The 26,567-nt window shown below is 31.8% G+C and overlaps 1 protein-coding gene across 2 annotated transcripts; it reads right to left on the minus strand.

Annotated features, from left to right (window-relative positions):
• Positions 1-4,189: 4,189 nt before the first annotated feature.
• Positions 4,190-25,456, minus strand: LOC127710484 (uncharacterized). 2 transcript variants are annotated; one of them, XM_052216363.1, is made up of 3 exons: positions 25,368-25,456; positions 6,977-7,411; positions 4,190-5,555 (listed from the first exon to the last, which is right to left on the minus strand). In XM_052216363.1, exons 2-3 carry the CDS (start codon positions 7,388-7,390, stop codon positions 4,302-4,304), a joined length of 1,668 nt encoding a protein of 555 aa, XP_052072323.1. In that variant the 5' UTR covers positions 7,391-7,411; positions 25,368-25,456; the 3' UTR covers positions 4,190-4,301. The 2 variants fall into 2 exon arrangements, with proteins under 2 accessions (XP_052072323.1, XP_052072324.1); XM_052216364.1 differs by lacking the exon at positions 25,368-25,456 and adding an exon at positions 12,546-12,638.
• Between the last annotated feature and the right edge of the window lie 1,111 nt (positions 25,457-26,567).

The following is a 26,567-nucleotide window of genomic DNA, read 5'->3' on the forward strand; positions in this document are numbered from 1 at the left end:
CTTTCTATAATTATCTTAGGTCTAAATCTAATTTAATCCCAATAATTTGATTTCGTATAGTGATATGTTTCATTATTTCTATTATATTCAACAGTCAAATTTTGTGTTGAATTTAAAATTTTTAGAATGTGATTCTAAAGTTATGACGCCTTGTTTGTAAAAAATGTAACTTTCAGCAGTATTTTAATCCTAATTTTAAACTTTCTTACTGTATCCATATATGGTCTAACAACCTTAGTTTTGATTCAGCGTTTTCTTGAGTGTTGTCTGTCTGATCGTAGTTTTCCGTTTTTTATTTTTTTTTTTTTTTGGCATGATGTTGCCAGTCTTATGAGTGTTGATTCTACCTTTGGTATACTTTCACCTTTTTTCATATTAGCTGGTAAAGCATTTAATCCTTTTACTTCGAATTCTTTACAGTCAATCGAAGACTGGGAAATTAAGAAAATAATCATTAAAAGGAACAGTTGGTGTTTGAGTATGAGAAGGATAATTTCAAATTTAATAAATTTAATAAAGAAATCACTTTGAGTTCGCTATCGATACATTGCTCATAATGTGCTTTTGGTATTACCAAACATTTTTGTATAAACATGTAGATTCCATAAATCTTAGTTACGAGAAATCATTGTTATGCTTTGGTATTTTGATATGCTTATGTAATTGAGTGAACTAAATGTTCTTACTTTATTTTTAGCATACGGTTTTATATAGGTTTAACTTTGCCAAAAATCTATATGATTAATTTATTGACCGTTGTTTGCTTTACGTCCAGTGGCAAATATTTCATTCATGTTCAGGCTGAGACCAAATTAACAATTAATATAATAAGTAGATCCTGCTCTACGGTGTCGACCAAGATAAAAGGCGGCAAATTTTGACTGCCACTGAGAAATAAGGGTATATTGGATAGGGAAAAACAAAACAAGCCTTGCAACAGGCCACTTACGGACCCCTCAAAAAGATTAGCAAGGATTTTGAATATGCATTCTCTACACAAGGATTTAACGTCCCTATACTGATCGGACGTGGCTGCGAATTTATACATCTCGCACAGCCAAACGAATGCCACGCTTTGGCAAGGGGTTTACTGTCGGTCGGAAGAAGACCAAAAGTTTTTACATATTTCTATTCCCAGATGTACCCTTTGACCAACTCGCTAAGATACAGAGGGGAAATATTTAGTACTCACAAAACAAGATTTTCCCAACCACATCTTTATTTTGTCTGTATTTTTCACTAGTAAATGCATTTTAGTCTTAAATGGCCATTTTGATCTTAACCTTATCTGAAAAGTCTGAACCTAAACACGTTAAGTCCTGTTCAGAGTTAAAGTAATTTTCAGATACTAAAGTATTGTTTTTTTGATAATTCAGTACGATTCATGAATTTCGCCTGTATACAATCTAGTACTGTTGAGATTTTCAGATTTTCAGAGTCCTGTTGTTTCGTACAGGTTCATAAAAGCTACTGACCAATCTGTAAATAGAATGACGACAACTTAATTGACTGCACAGTACTGAATTTACCACAGATGATAAGTCTGAAAATTGACTGATGGACTGTACAAAGCTTATGAATCTATTGTTAAGCATTTAAATATACAATATATGTACATTGTCGGAAAATATAAAATTTATTTGTATGAGCTTTAGAAACAGGACGAAAAGCGAGGCTCGCCGAGCTTTTCTCCTATTTCGCAGCGAGTACAAATAAATTTTTATCCAGAAATTTACACCCAACACTTGAAACTTTAGTTGTTAAAATCTAAATCATTGTCTCTTATTTTTCAAAGAAATTGACATTGTGTAAACGCGGACCGCGAAGAGGACCCCAAAATGAACTGGTACGCAAAAAGAAATATCCACATTACCGCTTGCTCAACATGGAAGAGGGGTAACAGGAGACTTTATTTCTACAAGTACAAATAAAGCAAAATTTTATTTTTGTACCTGTTATTTGTACAATAGTTGGCTGATTGCAGGATAAATACCGGTTAAAATCACAATGACCGTTTGCAGTTCAAAATTTATTTACTATTGTTTTTCAGAAACATCGTCAGTGGATTGCAATTTTTTTTTCTTCAGATTTCTTGTCTATTGAGAATAGTGCTGTTTCCACATGTTGTAATGCTATACATGTAAGTCATTGGCAGCTAACCAATTATAATGGTCAGTTTCCATGACCGCTAGATATCTATTTTAGTCCTTTTCTGTTATTTGAATACAGATAATCACCTTCTGATATATTGACGGGATCATTCATGTCTTAGTCATTTGTACTTCATCAGGTACTCTACAGACCAAGCTTTCGCACAGTTAGATGAAACGGCACTTGTGGTATGTGGAGAAGTGTCTGCTCAACCTGAGAACCTGAGCTCACCCCGTTCTTTTTGCTGGGGTTCGATCGTGATGCGCTGTCTTTAGTTTTCTATGTTGTGTTTGTAGACTGTTGTTTGTTTTTTGGTGTTGTTTTTTTTGTATTTGCCAAGGAATTGTCAGTTCGTTTTCGACTTATGAGTTTGACTATCTCTTTGGTATATTCTGGATCTCTTTGAGACATCAACGGCATTAAATCCGAAAAGGATTCAAAGCAAAATTATATTTTTCCTGCTATAGTTACAACTTTTTACATATATTGCAAATCAATCCCTCCAGTTTTCAAACATTCTGTACAGCAAAAAAGTACCCACGGGTGTTGGTTCAGTAATCAAGGTATGCGTTTTATATGCATATATTTAAATATTTTTTATAAGATCAAAGTCAAAGCTCAATCGGTGTAATGCTGAAAAAAATATAACTATAAATTGCGACATTGTCTATGCCTACGCTTACTTGCCCATGCGACTTAACCGAAATGTTTGTATTCATATTAAACATTTGTGATTGGAAAGTGTACTTCCGTATTAAGTTATCAGATCTTGTATGATAGCTGTTCTACATAAGCGTTTGATTTGTCAGGTTTTATAGACTTCCAACTTTTTGAATTTACCTTTGAGTTCTATATTTTTAATACCTTTTTTAAACATGAAAATAAATCTTTTTAATTCTTTAACAATAAAGATTGGAAATCATTGACGATAATCAAATTTAAAATAGCGATTTTATACACTCGAAAATATTTATTTTGGATCTGTCAATACACTTGAGAGTTTGCACTATTATAAGAAAAATACTACGATGAAGCAAAAACATTTCAACAGTGATACTGTTTTAAGATACTAATCATTTCTCAAAACCAGAATAACCATATTAATTGAAAGTCATAGTAGATTGACCATATCATATTCCCTTAGTTTATTTCGAACAAGAGCCATTTTCAAATATATTTTACATAATAAAATTGAGAATGGAAATGGGGAATGTGTCAAAGAGACAACAACCCGACCATAGAGCAGACAACAGCCGAAGGCCACCAATGAGTCTTCAATGCAGCGAGAAACTCCCGCACCCGGAGGCGTCTTTCAGCTGGCCCCTAAATAAATATGTATACTAGTTCAGCGATAATGGATGTCATATTAAACTCCAAATTATACACAAGAAACTAAAATTAAAAATGATACAAGACTAACAAAGACCAGAGGCTCCTGACTTGGGACAGGCGCAAAAATGCGGCGGGGTTAAACATGTTTTTTGAGATATCAACCCTCCCCCTATACCTCTAGCCAATGTAGAAAAACAAACGCACAACAGTACGCACAGTAAAACTCAGTTTAAGAGAAGTCCGAGTCGGATGTCAGAATAGGAAACAAAAGAAAATAAACAAAATGACAATAAGACATAAATAACAACAGATTACTAGCAGTTACTGACATGCCAGCTCCAGACCTCAATTAAACTGATTGAAAGATCATGTCTTCATCATATGAATATCAGGCACAATCCCTCCTGTTAGGGGTTTAGTATTATACCATCATAAAATATATGAGAATAACATAACCCGTGTCATGCCAACAACATTAATTTATTTCAGTTACGCATGCCCTTCGATGCAAACGTTTTTTTTAGATAATGTGTAATGCTTGCAATACTTTTTCAAGGTGGTACGGTTACCTATAATTGCTTATATCCACTTTATTTGAACTTTGTTAGATAGTTGTCTCATTGGCAACCATAAAACATCTCCTTATTTTTATAAAGATAGCCAATGTATAGCACTGAATAACTTTTAGATTAATGAATAATGTAAATTTTCGGAATACAAATTTATAGATAATTCAGACTCTTTAACAATACAATGTATATGGGTTTCAATAACCCATCTTGACTCTATGTGTGAAAATACCGGAGAAGAATTGAACTTTACCAGTTCACAATAGGAAGAATACATGTCTTGAGTTCCGAGCTTACTTTCAGCTTATGGACGGAACTAGCATTTCTGTCACAAATTTCCCAGACAGACTTTGCAGCTAGATGTTTCAACGGTTGAATTGTGTTACTTTGTCGTTCTAGTTCTTTCTGTACCATGGTAATGTACTTTGCGGTCTGTTCGATTGGCCTGTAATGTCTGTTTTTGAACAGTCGAAGGGCATCTTTTACGGATTTCCTCGACATGTACTTGCACATTTTAAGCATAATCTCAACGTCATTCACGTGATCGGGCTGTCTTATGTAAGGAGCTATCTGGCAAAGTTTATCTAAAAGTGCGTCTAAATATGTATTGATTACATATTTGTCATTCAATTTGTGATTAGCGTCAGCTCCATAACGCAGTAGGAACCGGAAAACAGTTTCATCAACTCCTATCGCGACGCTCGTTTTACCATATTGGTGAAGAATCGGTCCTAAAATACTATTCCTATGTTTTGATGAACGCGCGTTTTTGTTAGTTTTTGCAGCATGAGAAAGCAATGCTTCGCCACATTCTAGAACAAATTTTACTGCCAATGAACCCGATTCCAAAAACTCTACGTATGTCTCTACTGTTTCTAAAAGGCAGTGCATTGCTGATGAAAAAGATCGTCTTCCAACAAGAGATTTCTTTCCTTTTGAATTCATAGTCTGTTCATATTTGCATTCATCAAAGTTTGCGTTAGCACCCGCGTTCAGTAAAATGCGTACACATTCGATATAGTATTGCGTATTGATTGAGTCGTGCATGCATAGAGAATTAGATAATAAACTATACAACGGATACGTATTTGTTGGATTTTTTACGCAGAAGTCAAATTTGTTTTTGACTAGAACGGTTGTTACAGCAGGTAAGCTTGCATACCCACCACGGCCGAATTCCTTCCCTGAACTGAATGTATAAAGCATATGGAATGGGTTTTTGCCTTCAAACAGGTCACCAGTCTTTACATTTGTTTCAAGAAGAAGATCAAGACAGGAAGCTCTGGCGCATCTTACAGCTATTTCGATAGCTTCTCGTGCATCATCACTTTGATATTCATGTGTGAGCAAGTACCGTAAAGCTTTTTCTGATCCATCTAAAGTCGCTAAGGCAACATAGCCGCTGTTAGTGTGTTCTGGATTTTTTTTCAGAACGCATATATTTAAAATCTGGTGAACACAGTCCATATGCTTGTGCAATGCGGCAACATCTAAAGGTGTAACCTGAAAATATATCCAATAAAAAAAGAAAGAAATCGTAAATATCATTAAAGTGAAGGAAACTTTCTAACGTATAGTATATAGGATATTATTTACATTTTCAAAACAAGGGGTGAATACTGTTATACTTCATTTGAAAGACTAAATGGTCAAATAACTATCAGACAATTTGAAGAGTTAAAAGAAAAACAATGATTCTCAGAGCGGCATTAAATTGCAATAAACAACTGACTGAAGGTCTCATAATTCTCGCAAAATTTCTCATATCAAAATGGCGGTCAAGTTGGTTGAACGACCATGATAAAATTCAATATCATTATGTATGAAACCTACGAAGATGAAGCTCAAATGAGTAGCGTAAACGAAATTTTAATACTGTTCAAGTAAATATCTATGTGTGTTTCTTATCAAGTCAAAAGTTAATGTCTAAGATTGCTGCCAAAACATTCGTATGTATGCTTCTGTACGTCTGCAGTTTAACTTGATGCAGGCAATGCTTGATACTACTAATTGGGTATTTGGTTTTTCTTTACTTGACGTCCAGTAGTGTATATGTCATGCATGTTCAAGACATGAACAGGTTAACAATAAATTCTGAAGGTGAATTCTGTAAAGTTGGTCGACGGGGATGATGGGCGAGTGATTAGAGAAAAGGAACTTGCAACTTAAAGAGGAATGTTAAATTGGTTTTTTTTATGTATGTCTTGTAACACCCACCTTCATCAATAGATAAAAAAACAAGTACTAATATGATATAAAATACTCAACCTATATTCAAAAAGATATAATGTTCAGTACTTTCTCTGCCGATTGTAAGTTAACATATAATTTTCGGGTTAATTTAAATGTTGGGTATCAACAATTTACTCATTTGATACCTTTAGAATGATTTAAAAATGCCGAATATAAATTGTGATAAGACTATATGTTGCCCTCTAGATGTCTATTTGAGTTACTTTTCTTGTTGGATTGCTGTCTCATTAACGCTTAGTGCACACTTCCTTGAATTTATATGATTTTTATAATTGTAAAATGGCGCCCTCTTGGTACAAGTTATCTTAGCTTGACTTTTTAAAATTAAACTACTGATAGTGTTAATCGTGTTTTCTTCTTTAGAAACAAAGCAGGCCTTGTAGGTTCCCTAGTATTGTTTTAGGCAGCTACAATTTGATTTTTATTGGGGGGAGGGGGGGGGGCTAGGATGAAAAATTTTGTCCTGCATTTTTTTTTTAATTGTAATCTCTGTCCTGCCTTTTTATTTTTCACTTTATTCTGTCCTGCCTTCTTTTTTCATTAGTTTATCCTGATTTTTTGTACATAAATTGTCATCCTGCCTTTTTGTTTTGCCAAGTTGCTCATCCTGCCTTTTTTTTTTGCCTGTCCCCCCATAAAAATCAAATGGTAGCTATTGATATTAATTTTACCTTTGATTGATTTTCTAACTTTATACACAGATTTTTGTCATCTTTGTTCATCACATCAGGATAGATTAGATTTGTCATCGGTCGATTATCGTTTGGACGATGCGTAAGAATTACTCCAAGAATAGTCCTAGACCCCAGTTTCGCGGCCAAGTGTAGATACGGGTTGTATTTTGGTTGATGAGATTCATTAAAATATCGATGTGACAAAAGAAACTCCACTGCTTCTGAGCTGTTCAGAATAATACAATGATGTAAAAGGTCAAGGTCATTGTGATCAGTCCAACCGACGATGTGTCGAGGTTTAGATTCTCCTAAATAGTGACGCAATCTGTCAGGCGGTGCACGTCCTTTTACTGCATCAATAAAATGTTCAATTGTCTTTTGTATATCACTGTTTCCATTCAGTGTTGACATCGTCAGGTATTTTCACTCAGACTGAAATAAAAAAATATATATTAAATATTATTGCGAACATTGTCTGTTAAGAAAAGATAAGCCGAACATTGATAGAGTGCATTGTACATTTTTCAAATAAGTTTGATCAAATTCTATGTTTTAATAAAATCCGGAATATTCAGTACATGTTGACACAAGTAGAAGTGTGAAGTCCTCTTTGTTCTAGTTCCAACACTTATTTTTAAGTTCTGTGTAGTTTTGTGAGACTGTTGTACGTCTTTCTTTCTTTTTGTTTTGTATAATCACCTTGGAATATTTTCCCCCATTTTCCACTACCGTTACCACCATCAAAATTCAGTTATCAGTCCAGATTATATAGTGTAACTGTAAACGTTTACATCGCAAAATTCTGAGTTGTAGTCATTTTTACGAAAATTGCGACAGAATAAGAATCGCAAAAGGCAAACTTGCATTTCAAATTTTGGTAGCATTATTTGTACTTGCATTGTTGTCCATTCTTCAAAAATCGCAATTATGAATGCACGCAAAAATTCCTGTATTTCCAGTAAACATTTTGACTGATTGGTTAAGCTTTTTGTATAAGAACAGTAAATGATTAGATGTTTTTTGTGTTGAATGATTCCTGTCTTATTGATGTATACTCTTCGTCTCTTTTCATCTATACATGTATGAATGAGTGTTAAAAATCAAGGTCAGTCCATGGTAGTTATAAGCATTGTTGAAATATAATTTATTTTACCTCCATTTAAAAACCAATCACAACTCTACAATCCCATTATTATAGATTAATAATCCTTTCTTGCCCATTTAAAATGTTTCATTTATACTTCTGTATTCTAATATGCTGGTATGACAACTGTGGCATTCCGAAAGCTTTCCTTTATATCATATACATTTGGTAGTCTACTAGTTCATAAAGGTTAGAAATGTTTTTAATGAGAAAATCTGCGTGTCACTTAATCATACAAAACACATGTAGGAGGGTCTGGATGGGGGTTTTTCATTTCTGTATTCTTTAAATTTTAAGGTAATTTTTCTCTATTCTCTATATATTTTGCCTATGATTCGCTATTCTTTATATTTTTTGCCTATCATTCGCTAAAATTTAGCACCCCATTATTATCAACACTAATTTTACCTACTTTTCACTATTCTTTATTTTCTGTACACTTGATCTATTCTTCTCTATACTTTAAACCCCATAAAGCCCTCACGTAGGTTGTCAATTTTTACTAACTTTCATTTTTATCCATTTACCTTATGATTTACATTATCTAAAGGCTGGCGATAAGAAGTGAAATTAACATTTATACAGAATAGATGCTTAATATTAAGAAATCAAAATCAGATATAAATGAAAATGTTTTCTGAACACAGAAAGACCGGATTTATTCCTTGAGCGGCTACATTATATGTTCTAGTAAATTACAGGTGAAAGTTTATTAACATGCAAGAAACAGTTATCAAAATTTGTGCAGGTAGACTTAGTCTTTTAAGCAGAAAATTAATGTGTGTATTGAATGAAATTATATTTTTGAATTTAATGAAAAACCACTTTGTATCTCTTATCTTTACAGCTCAATGGAAGCATAAATAAACAGTATTCAAATTTATTCAAATACTTATTCAAAAGTTTTCAAAGGATGTAGATCTTATCTATTCAATTATGTAAAACAAGGATATAGATATATAAAAACACAATAAAAAGTGCATTTATATTAAACACGTTAAACAATAACGTGCACTAAGTTGTTTTATTTTGTATATGTTTTAAGGGCCAGCTGAAGCCCGCCTCCGGGTGCGGGATTTTTCTCGCTGTATTGGAGGCCATTGGTCGGGTTGTTAAAATTGTCTCTTTGACACATTCCCAGTTTCCATTCTCAAATTTTATTATATTTATATTTCTATGAATTGTATTTTGATATGTATGTAATGTGTCATACTATTTTAAAATTTAAAACTTTAAAGTATATATCCTCTTGCCCCTTGTTGGTCCATCAATATGGAATGAAGTATATTCTATTCTACTCTATAGTGTCGGTATGAAAAAGTATATATCTTTCTAACCACCACAAGTCTTTAAGTCTTCCATGTATTTGTTATATTTTTATTAAAACAACTATTGCATATAAATTTGTTTATTTTGGTTCATTTTCATCTTTATTTTAGCAAAATACTTAAAGTTTTAAAGTATAAATCCTTCAAATATTTGTATATAATCAACCCCATTTTTGACATAAAATTTTCTAACAAATTTTACCATAAAAAATTATATTCTATATAATTTGTTTTCATTTTGATGTCAGAGATAAACAAATTTCATTTGAGGCTTAAAAGCTTAATCTTAATATCTTAATATCGTATTATCATAAACTCTTTTTGTTTGGTTACATTTCTTATAATCACGGACTAAACAAAAGAACATTATATGTATAGAGACAGAATTAGATCACAGGACAAATAAAAACGAAAATAATATTCGATTTTGATATAGTCAAAATTCAATAAAACAAATTATATGACAGCCGTGAGCCCCCTTCTATACACAAAACTTTCTTTGCGATAAGCCTCAGAATGTACAAGTTATTATCTATATTATAGATATGCACCTGTCCTAAGTCAAGAGCTTGTTTTTCAGTGGTTGTCGTTTGTTGATGTGGTTCAGAATTGTTTCTCGTTTCTCGTTTTTTATATAGATTAGACCGTTGGTTTTCCTGTTTGAATTGTTTTACACTAGGCATTTTGGGGCCCTTTATAGCTTGCTGTTCGGTGTGAGCCAAGGCTCTGTGCTGAAGACCGTACTTTGACCTATTATTGTTTACTTTTTATACATTGTGACTTGGATGGAGAGTTGTCTCATTGGCACTCATACCACATCTTCTTATCTATATGTAAGAAGTTCTTACTACATTGTTAGATGGACTTCTGATATTATATATAATTACATCACAAGGTAAAGCGTATTGAATCAACTTTGTACACGTGACCATGTTTGGCATAAAATACTCAATCATATTCACAATCTGTTATTAGTTAAGATATTTCATATGTTGTACCAGTATAATCTTCGACATCAAAATTATTTGACCGATGAAATCATAGCAAGCCAAATTCATTAGCAATCATTAAAATGCCATTAGTTTTTTGTGCAAAAGCTCAAGACCTTTCTTGTAGTGCAAGTGAATACAATGACAATATAATATATGTCCATTAGTAAACATATAATATTAAGAGCAATAAGAAGTTGATAATATCTTTATATTTCATTTATTATTTATAAAATAATGGATTTTGAACAGTATCAATGTTTGCATAAATGATTAATTAGTTCTGATATTAACTGTTTAGCACTCGACGTACATGTACTTTAATGAAAATGATCATCTTGTCAAGTAAAACTAAGGGCATCGATGGCCGAGTGGTCTAAGTATTGAATTTACTGTACCACTATCCTGTTAACACAGACGCTGTCAGTACGGCATGTGGCAGGTGCGTTCGACTCCAATCTTAATTGACTAGGATTGTTAGTTTTCCTTAAAAGGTCGATGGTTTTCTCCGTGCACTCTGGTTTTATCCACCAATAAAAACTGACGCCACGAAATAGCACAAAAGTGTTGAAAGTGGCGTTAAACACCAATCAATCAATCAATCAGGTAAAACTAGTATATTATGAATAATAAAGAAAAACGGAGTTTTCACCATACACACTCTATTTAAGCCGTAAATAGCGTTGACTATTTAAAGGAAAAGGTATGATACGCCACTGATCGGCCCTTTGAGTTAGAAAAAAAAAATACAGTATTATTCATATATTAAATTTCAATGTCCTTCATAGGTTCAAGAGACAGTATGAATTAAAGGAAATGTGGGGTACACCTTAAAGAGACAGCAACCGAACGACAAAAAAAAACCAAAAAGACATTTATGAATATGATTGTCATTAATCTCTCAGTTATTAGTAATAACACACTTGATTTTTCCCCTTTCATATTTGGTTAGAATCTTTAGACTTCTTACTATAGAAAAAGTAAAAACAATTTTTTTGAGATTTTGTTATCATCAGAAGCCTTTCTTTAAAAGTATTTTGCAACAGTGTCTTACTATCAGGATATTGATGTCAGTGATGATATATCTCTTGGGTGAGGTTGTTGCTTATCTAATATTAAAAAAATCGGTATATGTATTGGTCATTTTAGTTTTCAAAAAGGACATTGTCAGTTATAATATGACTATGATGTGACATGTCTGCTCTAAAGTGACCAATCATCTTATTCTTTAATTCAAATATTACATTGTTACAATTTGGAAGGAATAAAAGAAATTTTACGAAGTATTCACTTCTAACAGCTATTACCATGCATTAATGTAAAGTCTAGGCATAAATTACAAATCCTAAAGGATTGTCCGTCTACATTGTCAATCTCATATACGTTTTGCAGAAACCGTCATATGCTAGACGTTTACCTTTTTGGACAATTTCTTTTTTGACCAAACGTATCTTTCTTGTTTTTACAGTGTAACAAAACACAATACAAATAAATACAAACAAGTACTTCGTCGTAGAAATAACTTTTTGGTACGTTTTATTGTCCTCCTCGGAAGGTAGGAAGCTTTTAAGTGGAGAACAAACGTTCTTTCAATGGCAGTCATAAAATATGTAATCCTTCATTTTAACACCTACGGTATAAAAATGAATCATAGACTGTAGAACTAAAACAATAATAGTGCATTGGATTGAAATGAAAATGCAGAAGGTTAGAAGGATTTGGATCGAAAAGAAGAAAATGATTAAAAATGTTTTGCATTTTGCCCTTTTTTTAACCTCATTCTTATATCGATTTCATGTACAGTCGATACACTTTTTTCTATATGAATATACCAATTAATACATTAAATTAGACTGCTATTAATGTGCAAGTCATCAATGAAAGAGCTCCGCTCTCACCCTCGCCCTTTTCGAACAAAATGGAACAAGAAAGAAAAACATATCACTAAATGATTACTCAATCAGTCGTGTTGAGTTAACGAGTATTGCAAACTATCGAAGACCACATTCTATATAAAAATTAAATAAAACACTTACCGACAATGCAATTTTATGACTATCTTTATAAAACTCATAATATATTAGCAAAATATTAACTAAACTTACCAAGAAGAAGTTTCTCAATATTATAATTCTACATAACACCAGGGAGTATGTGGAGTATTTTATAATAAGTTACGTAAATATTGCATAATATCGATAACAACATTTGATATTGAAAAACTTGTGCTTAACTTGTTATTGAAAAAGGTAATTTTAGTATTGTGCTAATTGACAGTTTCAAGTGGAGTTCATGGTCTGATTTCCTGACAAATCAATGGAGATCAATTCTTATAAGTGCTTATAATGCGTAATAGAACAATTTACCAAATAGTGCAAAATGTGATCATGATTTATACATGTTGTAACATAATAATAATAAATATGTATGAGGGTCTGGGTGGGTTAATAGAATCGGGAATAATGAGTCAAAAAAATAAAGCATAGAAGATAATGGGCGCTATAAATAAAAACAATAGAGATAAATGAGTCAAGCATATAAAGAATAAAGAAAAAAGACCCAAAACTCAGAAATGAAGATCTCATGCATCAACACCGTGAAGTACATAAATCATAATTAGCTTACGAAGCGGTGAGACTAGTTTAAAGTGGCACCTTCTGATAAGGATAAATATTGCAGCTGCTTATAGAAATATTATATTACCAATATGTTTAAAATGTAATCTTTATGGAAGAGAAAAGGGTACAATGCATAACAATGTATGATATTATGCAATCAGCCAACTTTTGTACAAATAACAGGTATGAAATAATTTTTGGGTTTAGTTTCCTGTTACTTCCCTTCATATTGAGAAAACGGTAATGTGAATACATGTATTTCTTGTTGCGTGACAGTTCATTTTGGGGTCCTCTTCGCGGTGTGCGTTTAAACTATGGCGATCAGATACTATTTGGATTTTAACAACTTTAACCTTAAAGTGCCTGGTAAAAAATGCAGGATAAAAACAATATGTGTACATGATGAAGACAAAATCTTTCAATCAGTTTAATTTAGGTCTGGAGCTGGCATGTCAGTTACTGCTAGTAGTCCTTTGTTGATTTATGTTATCATTGTCATTTTGGCTAGAGGTATAGATGGAGGGTTGAGATCTCACGAAACATGTTTAACCCCGACCTATTTTTGCGCCTGTCCCAAGTCAGGAACCTCTGGCCTTCGTTAGTCTTGTATGTTTTTTTAATTTTGGTTCTTCTATATGTTTCGGAAATTAGTGTGACGTACATTTTCTCTGAACTAGTACACATTTTTATTTAGGGGCCCCTCCTCAATTCTCATAATTTGAGGGCCTGAATGGTTTTTACAGAATAGAGAATAATGGGGCAAATCTACAGAAAAATGGGCAAAAAAAGTTAAGAGTAGAGAAAAATGGATAAAAAAATAAAGAATAGAGAATAGTAAGAACAAATACAAAAAATAGAGAAAAACTACCTTAAAGAAAGAATACAGAAATGAAGGACCCCCATCCAGACCCTCATTATATATCAACACATCAAACTCATTTGTTCTTAATTGGTTGGTTTTGAGTTTTGGGCAATAACATCAAACATGTTGGTGGCCTTGGGCTGTTTTCTGCTCTTTAGTCGGGTTTTTGTCTCTTTGACGCATTCCCCGCTTCCATTCTCAATTTTAATGTAAGAGATAAATTTTATTATAGCAAACTTCATTATGCTCAGTTTGACCTTCTCCATGCAAACAGACTATAAATTTTGAAAATATTGTGCTCTTTTAACATGAGGTGTAAAGGTGGAGGTATGTTAAGAGGCAAATTTATCACCAGCCCAGTCGTCACCACTTTTGTGTTGATATAAATTATCATTGACATGGTCATATCTACATAAAGCAACTAAGAACTTTCTACCCCAGAAATAGATTACCTTACTTGTATTTTACTAATATTTCGAAAATTTGGATCCTCAATAATCTTCAACTTCGTACTTCATTTGGCCTTTTTAAATATTTTGATTCGAACGTCACTGATGAGTCTATTTAAGACGAAACGCGCGTCTCGTGTACAAAATATTAATCCTGATATATATTTGAAAATAAGGAGATGTGGTATGGTTGCCAATGAGACAACTATCCACCAAAGTTCAAATGAAGTGGATGTAAGCAATTATAGGCAACCATACGGCCTTCAACAATGAGAAAAAACCATAAGGTATAGTCGGCTATTAAAGGCATCTACATGAAAAATATTAAACGATTAAACTAAGAAAACCAACGGCCAAATTTATTACAAAAAATAAAAATATTTGAAGGCGCCAACCCCTAAGATTGGACAGTTGTTATAACAGGACAATATAAGAACAAACTATAAAAATCTGTTGAAAATGGCTTAACTCATTACATCGTTATAAAACAGAAAAAAAATCTAACAAAAACACAGACCGGACGTGGCAGGATATTTATACATCCCTGAAAACAGAAAAGACAAAAGTACAGATCTGAGAGTACTTCCAGTTACTGACAGCTAGTTCAAAGCCAATAACAACTAATAATAAGTTCATGTGTTTTTTAAAAACTAAAATATCAATCAGTACACATCCAACATCCAATTGATTTAGTTTAAAGACGTCATTAACAGTCAGAGAAAAACATGACCTTGTGCAATGCCAAAATATGGGCATCGACAGATCACAGTACCTTGAATGTGCATATGTGTATAATGCCAATATTTAGTATGGTTTTAGTTAACTGATAACAAAATAAATATTTATACCAATGAAAATAACATTCAAAAATCTAATTACAGTGTTGAATTGGTAACCTTTTAGGAGAAGTTAATTGAAAGGATTGACAAGTTTACCCGAATCGTATCTAAATTTCCGGGCTCGGTTAACAACATCACCGTAACATTTAGGATGTGCTATTCCGTTTGAAATAAGTGTTCTACAGGTGCAGCCAAATTTCCAAACCAAATCTTACACCTCATGTTAAAGTTTTAACTAATTCGGGTAACGAAATCGCTGACTTAATAATTTACGAGTAATACATAGATGAGTTTATTTAGACAAAGTATGAAACGAAACAACAGGATTCGTGACTGAAACAGTAGTTCAAATTAAAGGATACACGTGTTTTCATATTTCATTGTTCCATTATGTTTTAAAACTGTTTGATGACAATGCATTTCATTATGGGGTTGATAGTTCATTTGCAATCTAACATCTCATTGTTATTAGAAGTTTTTAAAGCTGAGATTAGGAACAATCTTTCATTTTGAAGTCAAAATTGTCATAATTAGGTAATATACGATCAATGTTAGAGACTTAAGATGTTGAGTATGTCAATAAGCTTTTTAAAGGTTTTTAGACAGTCGGGGAATGTCGATGACAAAGAATTAAAATAAACAATCTTAATTCAAAACCACATGTCCACGGCACAGAGAGACGAATCGAAGATGTCAAATGGGACCGAAGGGGGTCCGAAAATATGGAAACCCGGTAGTTAGAAATCATAAAAAAGTACAAAAAAAAGGTGTGGGCCCTCGCCTTTTGGACAATCAAGTGCCTCGTTATGATTTTATCTTTTAATCCCCTTTAAACAATTGACATGTCTTCCCTCAGTACGGACACCATAGATAAAATATAAATCTAATTTTACGTAAATTATGTACGAATTTTAGATCTAAAATCTTCAAACTTTTTTAAACCTTCCTCAACATATAATATTCACTTTTTACGTGTAGAACTAATGATATTTAAAATAAACGTTAGATATCCGTACCATATTAAAATGTTATTTCCGAAATAAGCCGAATTACACTAAGTTTAAAAGAACTTGTAACTAAATGCTGGTTGCGAATCAACTATAGTAAAAATCCTAAAGAGTAGTTTATCATTGTCTTATGTTCATTTATCAAATAAATCGGTTATACTTATTTTAAACCACATTTAAAATCGTAAAGGCAGCAATTGTCCTATATTTCCTTTACTTTGTACTCTTTATACACAAAATTTCTGAAGCAACACTCAGTCTGTATATGCGATAAAAAGAGGAGACAGTTGGGTTTCACCTTAACACTAAAACATACATCAAAGATAGCAATGTTATTCATTTATATCAAACTATCGATAAGCACAATTTTTTAAATTATCGTAAGAAAAGCTTCCAAACGCTTCTGTAGTCTACAAGTTTAACGTCGACGCGATAAAACATACATAGTTAGACAATCAATCCACAATATACTGAAGCACAATCAATTAATAGGTTTACTGTATTTAATTTCATTGGTACTTATTCTTGTTATCTATTGTTTACTCATCATAAAGTAGAAAATAACTGATAATGCAATTTAAAAGCAAACAACATATAATCTATCTAAAACCATAGGCAGAAAGCATATCTAAAATGACACTTGAGCTGCGTCGGATAGAAATCGACCTTATGCAAATGAATATCAATACATCTGTAAACTTATTTCGGGTTGAAAAAATCTCTATACAATGTCTGTAACTGTTTGAATTTAGTTGATATAAGAACCCTACAAAACAGACCAAAATTCTACTTTTATTTCGTATTTGAATGTTCAAAAATCAATCAAAATCTTAAAAAATATACATGTACATGTATACGTGTTCTTGCATAAGGTCGATTTCTATCCGACATGGATTTCGTACGTCCGAAGCGATTTTCTAGATTTACCCTCATCGAACGTTTATATCTAAACATTTAAAAAAGCCATTGATAATAAGTTATGCATACAAAATCCAGTACCTCAAAATAGAAAAAACAAACAAGCGCCATATTATAGATTGTATGTAAGTAGTGAATGAGGACACAACGACGAAAGGGAATGAAAGTTGTCTTTCACCCCACGCAAAATCGGATAATGCAGCCTTTGTATCAAACTTCTTATACATTTGTTATCTAATAATGTATGACATAACGCACACCAGATATTCGATTTATGCTGAATAGAGTTTAAATGTCTAAATGAAATAGCTTATTGTCTATAGCTACCTGTCTTTAGTTCACCTCAACGTGTCTTTATATTTTGGCGTTGAATTGCCGTCTTATTGATGTATACTCCAAATTTCCAGTTCCATATTTCTTCTGTGAAATTTTAGTTCATATAGTGATTGCCAGTACGTTATACTAAATGAAACACTCTCATCAAGAACATGAAGAAAGCCCTTCTAGAGCACATGGGTTCACTTCAGGTTTTTGGTGGGACTTGTGTTACCCTATATTTATTTAATTTTTTTGCTTAGAGTTTTGGGAATTTTGTTTGCATGTTAGTTTTCTTTTTTGTCATCGTTTTGTCTGTCTGTCTTTCTTTTCTTTCAATTTTAAACCTTTTTTTTTTAGAAAAGTTTAAGTTTTCTGCACCTACAATGAAAGAAAAGTCTTCCCGGTCACATTTGACGGCAGAAAATAACTTCCTTCAATTCAGAATTTAGTCCATGGATTGGCTTTAACTGTCGCTATTATGCAGTTTTGCTGTCAGCTTTGTATAATTGTTATTTTGTTTTATTCCGAAACGCTTTACTTCTTCGTTTAATCTTTTTCTTAATTTGGTAATTGGCTATTTTCAGTATATTTCAATAAGATAGCAACCATACAAAATAAAACGAACAATAGAAAAACACCGACATTGGTCTTCAGATTAAAACAAGTTTCTTTAAGATTTATTCTTGATTGATTTGTTCCGTTTAGCTTCTGTCGTTAGATATTCAATACCTATCCAGCGACCAACTCGTCGCAATGTCTCTTTTGAAGGAATGAATCCCATTAATTCAAATTTCATAATTAAGCTGTTTACTGCAATGCTTTTATGTTAATTTTAGTTGATAAAATGTTATATGGAATTTTGATTTTATAGATATTAGCCGAATGGAAAACTTTTTCAACGATTATATTATCCCCTTTTCCAGTCTAAAAAAATATCCAATACCAATACAAACTTTCCCATGTAACAAGTACACTGTGAAGATAACAAGGGACAATGCATATCGAAGATTGACAGTCTATACCATGATCAAAAGAAAAAAGAATGAAAAGACACACAAAAGTCCAGAAAACACTTCACATAAACTAAAGAAACAGCAACACGATAAGCTTATTGTTTAGATTTGAATACTTCGTCGTTGCGTAGTTTCTTGCATCAAAAGTTGTTTGTTAAATTATATAGGAGACTAAAGGGCTATATATTAACACTACAACATATATCAAAGATTACAGGGTTATACTTATATATCAAAATAGCGATAAGTACCATAGTAAAGGGTTATCCAAGGTAAACAGCTGGTAATATCAAGTGCCGACTAAGACCTATAATTCAATTCTGTTCGTGATCAAATTTACAACCTGAATGGATATTTTCGGGTATTTTTTTTAAAGAAAGTCTAAGTTTGACATTAATGTTTGGCATTCATTTCCCTAATAATTATATGAAAGGTACGTTGTTCAAACATTTTTTGTAAAACTGAAAATAACGGTTCATTGTTGATGTCTTTCGAAACGGTCAAAACTAGAAAAGATCTTAAAACAAGCATCTAAATTGTAACTTGGATGGAGAGTTGTCTCATTGGCACTCATACCACATCTTCCTATATCTATCTAGTATGCTTGATATTGATTGAAATATAAAATAAAACAATTTATGAAAAAATGCTTTTAAAATTCCCCCTTATACTGATTTACAGTGCCGTTTATAAGGTTTCCTTTATTAGATATATACTTGTACTGACTTGATATGAATAGATATAAATGAATGTATTTACATATTTTTGTACATTGCACTTAAAATGCATTTTATGGTGTTCCAAACTCTCCTGATGAATGTTAATCTAAACCCTTAACTTGCTTGTGATTGACTTCGGTAAAAAGTTAAATAAAACGGTTTAGAAAACATCATCGATACAAATTTTAAAATGCACATTACACGCATTTACAAAACCCAAACACCATAATTTATCATTGCATATTGTATTTCAGTTTTTCAATATAAACAATTTTTAATTGAAATGTACTTCAGGAAAAGATAATTTTTTTCTTATTTTGAATAGTAACAACGTACAAAATCGAATATTTTTTCCCAATAAAATCACCAACCAAACATTTCATTGAAAATTTAATGAGGTCATTTTGATGTTAAACATACATATCCGTCTAGTACACAAATGAAAATAAATATCAAAGAAAAAGTTAAATGACATTCTACATCCTTTAACATTTGACATTTTAAAATTTAAAGAATATTTTGCATTTAAAAACTATATAAAATGTAGACATGGTTCGAACACATCAAATGCAATGTCAACAGGGACATAATTCACAAATCTCATTTATTCAACGACATGTTAAGTTCAACAAATATAGTTGGAAGTACGAATACATCCAACTATTCATTTAGATTATTGAAACTTAACTAGTATTACGTTTTACACCGCAGACCCTATTGAACTTGTAAATAGGAAAGACACCTATAAGTAGTCCAATGAAATAATAATAATAAGGGTCACTAATGTCAACATGGATTTTTTCGCGTTTTTTTTTTTTTCTATTTTGCGATTTCGGTGCGAAACAAGGGTTACATTCGCACATCAACGATTGAGTTCACCCTTCACACCAATAGTATTGCATTCTACAAAAAATTCATGTGGGGATATTTTGCACAAATACACAATTCTGGATAAGTGGTATGATTGCCAATGGAACAACATCTAGACCGAAAGACAAGGATGTAAACATCTCCTGGTCTTCACATGTTTAAAGATCATTAATGTTCAGACCTTTAGATTTTGTTTTTAGATAGCTTCATGCCTCCAACATAAAAAAATAAAATGTCTTACATCCGTTCTTCCAATAACAGCATATAACATCACTAGTAAACAAATTTTGATCTGAACCGCTCTTAAAAGACTGAACAATGATGTGTAACCCTTGAGCGAAAAGTTAAAGCACCGAATTCAGTACTGTTTGGACATTTCGCTTGCAGTCAATTAAGATCTGTTCAGTCTCTGTTCAGACTTTTCAGTAGTTATTATTTATCTGTTCACATCAAAATCAAACGGAATTTGTAGGAAAGCTACGGAACAGTACTGAATTTAAAGCAAACGCATGTTCTGAACTTGTCCAAATAATTATGACGTTTAGAAAGGCTATTTTAATGTTTGTTTGCTGTAACACCGTAGGTCTGAACAGATTGACTTTAGCGCAGTCTGAAAATTGACTGAAAGACTGAACACGACTTAATAACTTATTGTCCAGACTTTTCAGATGATGTTAAGATCAAAATGATCGTTTAAGACTAAAACTCATTTACTAGTGCATACAATAATGGACCTTGTTTCATTTACGTTTTACCTATTTGAACGAAACTATAATGTTTATATCAGTGAACGTCTAAATTAATTTGATGTGTCAGTAATTGTCAATCGGAAAGCAAATTAACCAAAAAAACATCATGAGAAAAGAGTTCAACATTTATTATCATCAATATGGCTATATCAATGGTCATTTACTGTCTTGTTCTGCATTTCTGTCGTTTTCTTAGAATGCAATGCCTTGTTTCAATATATATCCGAAGAATGTTTTTAAACATTTTAACGTTTAACTATATCTTTTCAGGACTTTATCCAGTAAGAATTGTCCATTAGCCTAAATGAAAGTCGGTTCTATTTGTATGATCCAACTATAGCACACGGGTCACACTGTCCATTAGCCTAAATGAAAGTCGGTTCTATTTGTATGATCCAACTATAGCACACGGGTCACACTGTCCATTAGCCTAAATGAAAGTCGGTTCTATCTGTATGATCCAACTATAGCACACGGGTCACACGGAGCATGATTATCGTATTGACCTTTTTATGAATTCGCATTAAGTGTCCTGTGTTGTCATCGTATGTTTTGTTTTCGTTTGTTTTCTATATTTACATATTCAGTTTTTTTCAAAATCAGCACACTTTGCTCTTTATCTTAATTTGTATACTATATCCTTTTAATGTTTTGACTTGAGTCAAGCTCGTGAGCATGTAGCGATGTTAAACTAGCTTTTAATCTAGTTCAATTGAACAACATAGGGTACATATAACAATATTAAATACAAATCAGTAATAGAAAGCATAATTTACCCCATGTAATTTTCAGATGTTCATTATATGACGATTTTAGTCAAATTTGTTTGACGAGGCAAAGCATTTTAATAGTGATTTTATGTCTTTTAGTCATACACAAAAATAATTGTTTTTATTCACAGATACTAATATGATTTATAGCTGTGATAACTCCTGTTATCTTATTTTATGTAGACGTAGACATATTTTATACTGTAGATAATGTACATATAAATATATACTTTATAATAGACGAATTTGCTGTAATGTATTTTACGTTATAGTCTCTTCTAATTTTGTCTATAATGGCTCTTTATTGTAGATCTATAGTATACACTAAATGTTATGTGGTATTATATGTTATTGAGAGAATAAAATAAAAAAAAAAAATAATTGAATTGTGTTTTAACTTTTAGGTTTATATTACTTTGCCTAGACTAATTTCCATATTCAAGGACTAGCAGGGATACAACTTGACTAAATTCCAATGTTAATCGTATTATGATGACAACATACATGTCGTGATTATAAGTCAAAAGCTAGACTATTAAATGAAGGTTCCTTTAGAAAGTTGTATAACTTGGGAATACTCTAGCAATATATATTATGAATTGGGGGTGATTGTAAATATTCAAAATATTTTCATTTGGCCCAGCATTATCTCAAATTAACAACCCGAAGAACGTAAGGTTAAACACAGGAAGGTATTCGTTCATTCTTTTATTAACTATTAACTACCGTTAATGTTATTTGACCCTCATTCTTAGTTTTGATATGAATTGATAGTAAAAGAAATGTGTGCATTGTGTTCAAATAAAATCATTTAAAAATGAAAATAAAAAAAGATTTTGAATCAAGGTCACAGTCAGTAAATAAATAATACGTGAAAAATGTTTCGACATGGTTTAAATTTTAATTCGATCTAAATCCACCTGAGAATGTTTATATTTCATATTAATACCTGAAATATTTTTGACACATTATGTCAATTGTAAATATCTGGCTAATGACCAAAATAGAAAATAGAGATACTAGGTTTATTTACATGTACCTGTGTAATTGCATTGGCGGTCGTTTTAATTTCGGGTTTTTAGCATGTTTCTTAAAATAAAAATAACATTCAACCATCGGAACTAACAGTCCACTAACATAGGCATTAAAATTGTGAAAGAGAAGGCAAAATGACGACTTTATAAATTTGGTGCGTCCGAACCGTTTTTCTGGAATTGCTTTCATCGGGTACTCTTAAAGGCAAAATGAAAGTCAAGGATTTAGAAAATAATTGAATATGTGAGGAGCTAGCTATATGACCGAAAAAAGTATAACAAAAATACTGTACCAAAGGAAATTCAAAAAGGGGAAGTCCTTAAAAACTGACCATAGACAAAGATTAGCAATTATCATGTTAAGTCAACTTTGATTGAGGAACTCCCGTCCTCTTTTTCTAGTTTATGAGAAATAACAGAATAAGACTAATTAACGTATAATAATTTACTTGTTGTGAGCTAGTGAAATGCCTAGCTTTCCTTCATTTTCTTGCATCCAATTATCAACGAAAATATTCGATTCAAAGTATATACATGTATATATATATATAGGGCTTGTAAAACGAGTAAAAGGAAAATTCAGTATTCAGATGTAGTTATAACTCTATTTCTCTCTTTTTTCGTTGTTCTGTATATAATTTTATTAAATATATTTAATCTGTCCTTCTTTACGTTATTATTATGATAAGTCTATCAGCAAAATATGTTTGATGTTGTGGTATATTTGTAGCGTTTCATTGTATATATTTATAGTTTATAGTTAATATATATGCGATAGCATTGTTCAGCTACCGATAAATGTGTTTAATATTCCAAACAACAACATTAAGACTTTAAAAGTAAATAAATTTAAATTTAGTAGATCCGAAATTGATATGCAAAAGTTTAATAGTTTATAACTTCTTTACAATAATACAGATGAATAGTTAACATTTGTAAAATTCATATAAAAGTGTAAAAACTTTTTCAATTAATAAACAAATATTCAATGAAACATTTTAGCATTTTCATATGCCTGTCAGAAAAGTCGTTAGTAGTTGTGTGTCATACCTTGATGTTTTCCTTATTTGGAGGAATGCGAATATTTTATTTGTTTCAAACGCAAACTTATAGGATTGCTACCATTTCAGGTAGCCTGATCCACATTAATCAAACACAGAATTAACACAAAATGGTGCTATAGGTCATCTCTTTATCTTGCAGTTGAAACTGAGCTTTTTTTTGTTTAAATCCTCAATGAATTCGTTTGTTGATGGTGCCTTGTTCGGAATTAGTCAAGTAATGTAGTTCAGCTAAACTAGTGTTGCTCTCTCTTACCAAACTTATCTTATACAGTGTTCGCTTTTCTATTTAGGGCTTTTTAGTTTAATGATCTAAATCATTTCATATTATCGTCTTTCCAAACCTTTGGACACGAACTTACCAGGTGAGGTATATTCCAGAAGCACGTATTGTTCTTACTGAAATCATAGCATTAGCTTGTTGTTGTTTTATTTTTCTTAACTCTAACACCTGTTTTATTATGTTTTGCACGTATATTTCTTTTCATATTTTTTCTATTATTTAAGTTTCCCTTTTTACAAACTTTGATCAGTGTCCTCTTCCTTTTATAGCAAATAAAGGATATATGTAGATCACTGTATGCTAATCGTAGAAATACTTTTATCATAAAATTCCTAAAATATGCCGGAAAACCCACTAACCTTTAATGTTTATAGTAGGAGTATTTGAATGTTCTATGATAACAATTTAACCATATGTTCACATTTTTGTTATTGTATCATGGCCTTTTGAAAATCCTATGGTCTTTATTCGTACGACCAGATAATGTCAGAATTGAAATTATTTTATTTGTGAAATCTTCCAAACATTTTTCTCCAAAAAAATGTATTATCTGGTGATATAGTTTGAGTTATAATTGTTTAGTGAGAATGTCCAATTACAAAATAACAAAAACAAATAGTTTACCTATAGAACAACCTATTCAATGTAAATCTAAGTAAATCTACTATGTTATCGTTCCATTGTACACGTTAAAAGTCTCTTTAGCACCTTTAGGCCGACATGCTCCAGGCCTGAATTTTAGAAAGTCAAATACATAAACCGTTGAGGAACATCGAAACTATTAGATAACCAATCAGCCAAACCGGTCTAATAATCATCGTCTGACTGAGGAATTTGTAACCACGGTTTTATTACAATTACAAAATTTATAAACTGGAAAGTGCATCACAGTTTTCTGTTATTACTGAAGCACTTGCTGCTTGAAAGATGACACTTACGCGAACCATCGTCCATAATAATAAACTCATCATAAATACCAGGATTAAAATTTTGTACACCAGACACGCATTTCGTCTACATCAGGGACGCTCGAATCAAAAAATTTAATGAAGGCAATGCCAATTGGTAGAAGTAAAATTATCGTTTGCTACCAATTTCAGTGCAAAAGACATGTGATACTGGAACATACTTCATCAGGCACATTGTAAACCAAAAGTGTTTACACTGTCGTCTGATTTGCATTTTTTATATTACTGCTGAAAACATCATATGGCGGATCCAATATGTCTTACAACTATATATGTCATTAACCTTTTTAGAAATAATACATGTATCAATACAATGATATAGTATATAACGATTATTACATGAATTGAACTTTAAAAAGTAATTAAATCAATGAACCATATCATGAATGAATATTATGGGAATCATAGTTCTCTCTCTCTCTCTCCGTTTTGTATACTAAAATGCCTACCTTTAAGCATATATACTTCCTTGACAAATTTGTGGTTTTGTTCGAGGCAGTCGTTATCTGGTGAGTGTAACGGGTGAATATTGAATGGATTTTTTAAATTAGATGTTTAAATACCCAGAGGATTATGAATATTGAAGAACTACTGAATGAGGCCCATGTAAAGGTTAACTACTAATATTTGAGCGATAAACATAGTATTAAATATTTTTGCATGTTTACTATACCTTTGATGAATGATAAACTGTCAATAAACATGCAAACTTTGAATATTCTTAAATAAAACAGCTTTTTAACAGGAGTTCCAATAAAAAGTATCCTCTTAAAAAAATATATATCTAGTCAACTGAAGAAAACAATTAAAAAGAAATTCACAAAACAATAGCTGAAATATATTTTACCCAAATGAATACTAGGATTTGAATTAGCATAATTTTAAATTGGTAATTATAGCTTCTAATATATACATTGCGTGTTGCAAATATAAAAACGAAAACATGTTTTGTTCTGTGAACACCCAAAAACATGAAGATGTAATGTTGATACCAGCATTCATTACGTTTGTGTCGTTTAATTTTTAAGTGATTGAGAGCACATTGACACACAAGACTTATCTGTCAATATACTACCAATATACTTTTAGACTAGCAATTTATTCATATGATAATGTAAAAGTGTAAGCATATCGTTTCCGAAACATATAACTTGGGCAGTGACGAAACGCGTGTATGGCGTACACAAATTATAAGCCTTGTATCTTTGACGAGTTTATGTCAGAGTTTTCAATCAAATGGATGTGCGTTGCAAACGATTGTTTTTCTTGTATAATTTAACATTTGTTCTTAATTATTTTATTTTATGATTAATCCAAAAAAGTACTTCGGACACATGAAATTATATAAAGTAGTTATCTTCTTTGGCCCCTAAACTAGGTGACGTCATAGGTATGCTTCCGGCGTCAAACGTAAACACCGGGCGTTTTCTGGCTTCTTGTCCGCTTCAGAAAGTAATAAAATTTGATAAAAAAAAGATTTTTTGGTGCAAAATGTGAGTTTTTTTCTTATTATTGGAGAAATTACATGTCAATACATTCCGATATTCAAAATGTCGGCTTCCTTAGTTACAGACAGGGAGATAGAGAATTTTACGCTTATTGTCATCCAATCAGAAATATTGATACAAAATAATAGCATTAGAATTAAG

The sequence above is a fragment of the Mytilus californianus genome, unplaced genomic scaffold, assembly GCF_021869535.1.
Source record: "Mytilus californianus isolate M0D057914Y unplaced genomic scaffold, xbMytCali1.0.p SCAF_8, whole genome shotgun sequence".
NCBI lineage: Eukaryota > Metazoa > Mollusca > Bivalvia > Mytilida > Mytilidae > Mytilus > Mytilus californianus.